The sequence below is a fragment of the Nicrophorus vespilloides genome, unplaced genomic scaffold (genome assembly GCF_001412225.1).
Source record: "Nicrophorus vespilloides isolate i.1.1-1 unplaced genomic scaffold, Nicve_v1.0, whole genome shotgun sequence".
Taxonomy (NCBI): domain Eukaryota; kingdom Metazoa; phylum Arthropoda; class Insecta; order Coleoptera; family Silphidae; genus Nicrophorus; species Nicrophorus vespilloides.
Genome location: NW_017100073.1, coordinates 34,105 through 41,850, shown reverse-complemented (window position 1 = coordinate 41,850; position 7,746 = coordinate 34,105). Strand labels below are relative to the sequence as shown.

The following is a 7,746-nucleotide window of genomic DNA, read 5'->3' as shown; positions in this document are numbered from 1 at the left end:
TAATCATTTACAGACGAACGGCGGATATATGCGCCATATTTTTACACAAAGGACATGGCTTATGCAAAATTGTTTCCAAGGCCACTGTGGTGGTGCAGTCATCGAGTCTTAGATCTAAGCGAGAAACTAGTCTTTATCAGACCGAGTCGTATAAACTTTGACGTTAGTTCTGTGGAAGACACTTGTGGCACAACATAATAACAAAAAGCAGTTACGTAAAAACAAAGGGTTAATAATAAATATTTGTTGACATGCTTGAGTATTTTATAGTATTTATTATTAATATTGAAATAACTAGTTAATCTATTGAATATCTAACATATTACTTTTGTTATTCGATAAAATATTTCAGCCTGTATTAAATAATATAAATGAACTATTACTATATTTATTGTCTATTAAGTATTGTTATTTTATAAAATATAAGTATTTTATATTATAAACTTTAATGGTAATATAAGATGTAAAAGGTTGTAACATGTGGTAATAATATAATGAGATTGGTGTCTGTAGTGATGGAGTAGTAAGAAACCGAAAGTTGGTTGTAGGGAAGTTCTTCCTTCCTGGCGTAGAAAGAAGGGCTTTTCCTTTTCGGCGAGGTGTCTCTGTGTGTGTGTGTATATCGTGAACTGTGAACTGTTACTATATTTATTGTGTATTAAATATTGTTATTTTATAAAATATAAGTATTTTATATTATAAATTTTAATGGTAATATAAGATGTAAAAGGTTGTAAAATGTGGTAATAATATAATGAGATTGGTGTCTGTAGTGATGGAGTAGTAAGAAACCGAAAGTTGGTTGTAGGGAAGTTCTTCCTTCCTGGCGTAGAAAGAAGGGCTTTTCCTTTTCGGCGAGGTGTCTCTGTGTGTGTGTGTGTATATCGTGTAAATAGTAATCGAGCTTGCGCGGGATTTCAATGCGTTGATCAAGGCGGCGTCATGGCAGAGGGTCGCAACAGTCCGCGTTTGTCCGTGAACCCGCGCGCGTTTTATCGGCGTGTCCGCCACGTGAGTGCCATGACGAAGTAGTAGGTGATCAGAAGAAGTTCATCGCGAAAAGCAAATATTAATAAAGAAAAATAAAGAAGAAAATATCATAAAGCGAGTCATATAAACAGTATAAACAAATTGAATTGAAGACTAGGAAGTTGTTACAAAATAAAAACAAAGTTGATTGTCGTCACCATGGAATTGTCGATGTTTATGTTGTTGGTGATCTGCGGATCGATCCGTGGATACTCCTGGCCCGGAGACGAAACTACGACGAGGCCATCCCCGAAGGATTTCCACTTCGATCCTCTGGTTGTGGAAACCACGAGCGGTTTGGTGCGAGGCTTCTCGAAGACGGTCTTAGGCAGGGAAGTGCATGTCTTCACCGGAATTCCCTTCGCTAAACCACCTATCGAACAGCTCCGTTTCCGGAGACCGGTCAAGATTGACCCTTGGCACGGAATCCTGGATGCCACGAAGTTACCCAATTCCTGTTACCAAGAGCGTTACGAGTACTTCCCCGGGTTTGAAGGCGAAGAGATGTGGAACCCGAACACGAAAATATCGGAGGACTGCCTTTACTTGAACATCTGGGTGCCGCAACGTCTGAGGATCAGGCATCACGCTGATAAACCTGTGCACGAAAGGCCTAAAGTGCCGGTGCTGATCTGGATTTACGGAGGCGGTTACATGAGCGGAACTTCTACTTTGGATATTTACGATGCCGATATTGTTGCGGCTACGAGTGATGTTATCGTTGCTTCCATGCAGTATCGAGTTGGATCCTTCGGTTTCTTGTATCTTAACAAGTATTTTGGACACGGAAGCGAGGAGACACCTGGTAACATGGGATTGTGGGATCAGGCTTTGGCTATACGTTGGATCAAAGAGAATGCCGCTGCTTTTGGCGGAGATCCTGATCTGATTACGCTGTTTGGGGAGTCCGCTGGCGGCGGTTCGGTCAGCATCCATCTGTTGAGCCCTGTGACCAAGGGATTGGCGAAGCGGGGTATCCTACAGTCCGGAACGATGAACGTGCCCTGGAGCTACATGACCGGTGAACGCGCCCAGCAGATCGGCGAGGTTCTCGTCCAGGATTGCGGCTGCAACGTGACCTTGCTCGCATCCAAACCGCAGCAGGTTATGGACTGCATGAGAGCTGTAGATGCTAAGACCATCTCTTTGCAACAGTGGAACTCTTATTCCGGTATCCTCGGCTTTCCATCCACACCTACTATTGATGGCGTCTTCCTCACCAAACATCCTATGGACATGCTGCGCGAAGGCGACTACGAAGATATGGAAATCCTCCTAGGAAGCAACCAAGACGAAGGTAATATTCCTCATTCATCCAAATCACTAATATTCAGCAAAATGAATACCATTATAATCAATACATCAAATATAAATCATTGTTAATTAACCAATTATACAAAAATAATATCATTTCCTTCTAAAAATACTAATTTTAAATATTTAATTACACAATTAATAAATCAATTAATAAAATGTATTAAAAATGTAAAAAAATTAATTAAACAATTATGGTTGTTATAAACATTAATTAATAACAAAAATATGATTAAATTGTGTATTTAGTATTAGTATTTAGTAAAAAAAAAACATTTTTTTTATCTCATTATGAAAAAGATGATAAATAAATCAATCTTTAATTTCTTAATAATTAAATAACTATAGTTTTTGTAACAATTATACAATTTTTTTCTATGATTTTTAAGTGATTTATTTTAGCTTCTTTGGAAATTGTAACTTCACAGAAAATTAAATTAATACATTGTATGCATGTTACTGACATATTTCAAATAATGCGCATACAAAGCTACCTTTCATGCAATTTGTAGCCTTCTAAATCCGTTGCAATTTCGTGAAATCCAACAAAAGTCTATGAAAACTATACGTTGTAGCATATCAGCAAAATTAATAAATCCATCTGCAACAATTTCTTATAATAATTATTGATTATCTGCAACAATTGGAAATTTATTGATTCATCATTTATTTCAAGCTAATAAAAGGTGTCCCAAAATTATCGCAAGATTTGAATTAAATAGAAAACGTAGTTTTTAGTCTTCAGATTGTGATTTTTTTATTGAATCGTACTGCACAAAGGCGGCAAATTCAAATCTTGCGTTAATTTTGGGACACCCTTTACAAATACATCAAAATAAATACATTTAAAATTACTTTTAACAAATGAATAATGTACAATTTACTGAAAACAAAACAAAAATTGTAACGTAAATATTAACAAATAATTTTATGTTTGTTTTTTTTTATTACTGTAAAATGAAAGCGTTGGGAATTCAAATTACAAACAAATACATTTTGTCGTGTCATTACCAGATTTTCCAACAAATTACACACGACCAGAATGTAACAGTATTTTCAATTTTCAAAATAAAATGAACAATTTTATTATATTTTTATACCTCGTTGATTACAAAATCAATTTTTGAAAAATATACTCAAAATAATTGGAAAATAAATTTACTTGATAAAAAATAATTCATACAAAAATTTAAATTTAAAAAAAGTACGAACTAAATTAAAAATAATTAAATTAAAAAATTAATTATTTTTTAAGTTAGTTTTTTAAATAAAATCATATTGATCTAAACAATTATATAACCTAGCACTTAAGTTAGTCGAATTTAGATGTTTTCAATGAAGAACAAGTAAGTAAACAAAATCTAAAGTACCTTTGTCGTACCTTTCAATATGGGATAATTCACTAATAAAGTGATGATTTTGATCTAAAGGATAAATCTGAAGAAGAGAAGGGTTATCAGGAAAAAAATTCTATCAAATGTTATTTTTGCTACAAGTAGTCAAGATTCATATATGATATCAATCTATGTACCATGTAGATAAGTAATCTGAATTATGGTATATTCGTAAGGTTTTATCATGAAATATAGTGTAACTAATTGATGATTAGTAAAATTTACTATCAAATACTACTATTATGTCCAGACTATGTCATACTTTTAGATATATACTAGGTAAATATATATAATTTGAAATATTCTTGTAGTTTCATCATGAAATGTAGTGCAACTAATTCATTGATGATTAGGAAAATTTACTACCAAATACTAGTATTATGTCATACTTTTAGATATATACTAGGAAATTTTATATAATCTGGAATATTCTTGTAGTTTCATCATGAAATCTAGTGCAACTAATTCATTGATGATTAGGAAAATCTACTACCAAATACTACTATTATATCCTCACTATATCATATATCTAGACATAAACCAGGTAAATATATATAATCTAGAATATTCTTGTAGTTTTATCATGAAATGTAGTGCAAATTAATTAATTGTTGACTAGGAAACTCTACTACCGAATAGTACTATTATGTCCTGAACAAGTCATACTTCTAGATATACACTAGGTAAATACAGTGCAACCTCGCTTAATGAGCATAATCCGTTTCAAAATTTCCCTATTTTTACTCGTGTAATGAAACAGTTTACCTCATATAAACTAATGTAATATACGATAATTATGGCTTCCATTTTGGAGTCATTTTTCTTACAATTTATTTTGCTCATTAGGCGAAATGCTCGTTATTCGAGATGCTTTTAAGCGAGGTTCTACTGTATATATAATCTGGAATATTCTTGTAGTTTCATCATGAAATGTAGTGCAACTAATTCGTTGATGATTAGGAAAATCTACTACCAAATACTACTATCATGTCCTGACTATGTAATACTTTTAGATATAAACTAGGTAAATATATATAGTCTTGTAGTTCTATCATGAAACGTGGTTTTATATTTGTGCAACTTAATGGTCTATAACTAGGAAAATCTACTACAATGTATGTTCTGACTAGATAGATATATTCTTGAAGTTTAAACTTCAAATGTACTTATAAATTTGTAAAATTTATTGAGAGATCCACAGATTTAAATAGTTTATATTGCTTTTAACGAGCATTATCAGGCTGTCAGCGACAAGTACAATGGCCCACCAATTGGTCAGCCTACTGACCACCTGTGCTGTCAATTACTGTTGTCATTACGTCCGAAGCGAGGGTAGATGTTTGTGTCTGTGCCTGCGCCTGCATATATGTATATGAATCAGAGCGAGAGAATAGAACGAGATGGGTGCAGAGTACAATAGCTCATCGTTGGATAAATGGCGCGGACAGAGCATTAATTATGAATACATTCGGACAAATGAGTGGGAGGCGCTGGACATATTCCTGGACCTAGTCCATCCGCCACCCCACAATTTCCAACCACCCCCTCTTGCGTCTCTCTCTCTCTCTCTCGCCATCCGAACAATTTCCATTGTACCAATCGCCGACCGCTATGTCATCATCATCAAAATCGATCAGCCTCGACCGCCACAAAGACCATATGATATCTCTTCATTATTCCAAACGACAACAAACCCGGAACGAGAGAGAGTTGACACACAAAAAAAAAGAACCATCCATTGTTACCTTTTGTGGTGAATCACAAAGGACGCCGCGAAACAACAGAGCGATACCAGTCGTGTACCATCAAAGATAATAAAGATTCAATTATATTTTATATTCATTTACGATTGCTGCAGTTTGCTGCAATCCGTTTGATTTCGTTACACTTCGAATACTTCATCACAAAAGTAATGCTACAGGCGAAACGAATCATCCACAAAAACTAAAATTTAATTATACAATTGTATTCTTCATTAAAATTCATATTTAATTTATATAATTTTTACCAAACTTTTACATTTACTGTTTAAAGTGAAATTAATTATTTTACAACAAAACCAGAAATTTCGTCTATTCATTTTTCGTTAGTAAGTGAATATTTTTTACATTCAATTAAATGTTATTATTTTATTATATAGTGAACTATTTGTTCTTCTGTGTCTGAGTTCTTTTTTTCTAGTAAATTAAAAACACATTTAGTTCTCTAATATTTTGTGAAATACATTAAGGCCACTTGCCTTTCAGATTTCACCTATAAATTATGGAAGTATAGAAAATTGAAATAAATCATATATTTATATATTATACACTTTATTTCCATTCACAAAAATGTATCTTTTACAACAAACTAAACATTTAATGCGTTTGAAAAATAATATTTTTTAAATTCAAAACCTAATCCTAATTTGTGTCAAAGCTTAATATTTATATACGATTTGTAAAAATATATGATCGTTTTTCATTTGATAGCTTTGGTGAGCCATATCTCAGGATGTATGTGTTGTATCTTGTCATTCTATACTGCGACTTAAAGGCGTCATAACGCTTTAAAAAAAGTTTGTGTTTAGTGAATCCAGTTATGTGTTAGAACATTCCAAAATGAAGGTAAAACACAGAAAATTTTATACAGAAAACCATTTTAAACCATCTGCATAATGCTGGTCTCAAGAAGAAGCTTAATGTATGAGACAAAACGCGCAGAACTTTTTCTTCCCCCAATATAAGAGTAACATAAAATTTTACATAAATAATATTAAGAAAAAATAATTATTTAATATTGAATTTTCATGAATTGTATTAATTAGTTTCACGTAGAATTATTTCAATTTGTTGTAGAAATAAATCAGTGAAAAAGAGATTTTTTTTTTTTAATTTATTGCACAAAACTTTAATTCTGAATATTATGGTTTAGTGTATAGGAAATATAAAGTTCACTTATATTGGATAATGTAGGATGTAAAGAAGAATTTAAGGAGGAAATTGAATTTCATCTACGACAAATGTTTATGTCACCGGTTTTCGCTCGCAGCAATATTGCAAACTCGGGAAACTTTTCAGTTCTCCCAAGTTAAAGCATATATGTACACTTTGCTATAATAAATATAACATAAACTTAATAACTTAAGATGAAAATACTTATAGGAAAAAAAAGATTGAAGAAATTATTAATAAAGAACTAATTCTAATTAATAGAAAATTGTTATTATTATAAATTATGAAATTATTCACTTTTATAGTAACAAATATCTTAAGAATTTCATAAAATTTAAAGAAAAAAAAAACTATTTACATAGGTTTTAAGTTTTGTATTTTTTATAGATACTTATCAATAAATTTACGAGTGGACTGGATTTAACTTTTAATATTGGATATTCACCTGGCAATAATTTTTGATTATTAGATCAATAGTGAAAATAATACCAAAGTCTATTTAATAAATATAGTTACAACATAGGTTGGACATTTTTATTGAAGCATTACGTAAATTATTAATATATTGATTATTAACTATATTCAATGAATTGTTGATTTTTCTTAATCTCAAGATAATAAAATTTAGTTTATTTTTTAGTTTCAACAACAAAATCATTGTGTAATTGATGAAAGTTTTATAAAAAGAAAGTAATAGATACTTCATATTATGTTTTGGTGGATTTCTAGGTGAAGTGATGTAATATGTAGTCGTCTAAGCAGACCTCATCTTCATCACGCTTTTCCTCCTTCTTTTTGTGGTTATTAGAAAAGTTAGGTGGGCGCGATTTAGTGCAGAATATATAAAGTTATTTAATAAGAAGCACGTGTATCGGATCGCAATATCCTTGCCGCCTCCTCCTCCTCCTCTATCCAAAAAGGCCGCTGCAGCCGCCTTCTCCTCCCATCCCAAGCCCAAAGATTTATCGCGCACTTTAATGAAAATACGCCGAGAGAACCAAAAATTATCTACCCTGAGGGATCAAATTATAAATATAAATATCGCCTTGCATCATTACTTCCATGATTATCCTTTT

The 7,746-nt window shown here is 32.1% G+C and overlaps 1 protein-coding gene across 1 annotated transcript; it reads left to right on the top strand.

Annotated features, from left to right (window-relative positions):
* Positions 1–972: 972 nt before the first annotated feature.
* On the top strand, positions 973–6,650 carry LOC108566821 (acetylcholinesterase-like). Its single transcript, XM_017926888.1, has 3 exons — positions 973–2,362; positions 2,746–2,759; positions 6,585–6,650. Exons 1-3 carry the CDS (start codon positions 1,189–1,191, stop codon positions 6,648–6,650), a joined length of 1,254 nt encoding a protein of 417 aa, XP_017782377.1. The 5' UTR covers positions 973–1,188.
* The last annotated feature ends 1,096 nt before the right edge of the window (positions 6,651–7,746 follow it).

Coding starts and splice junctions, on each gene's coding strand:
- LOC108566821 (XM_017926888.1), top strand. CDS start 1,189: ATGGAATTGTCGATGTTTATGTTGTTGGTGATCTGCGGATCGATCCGT.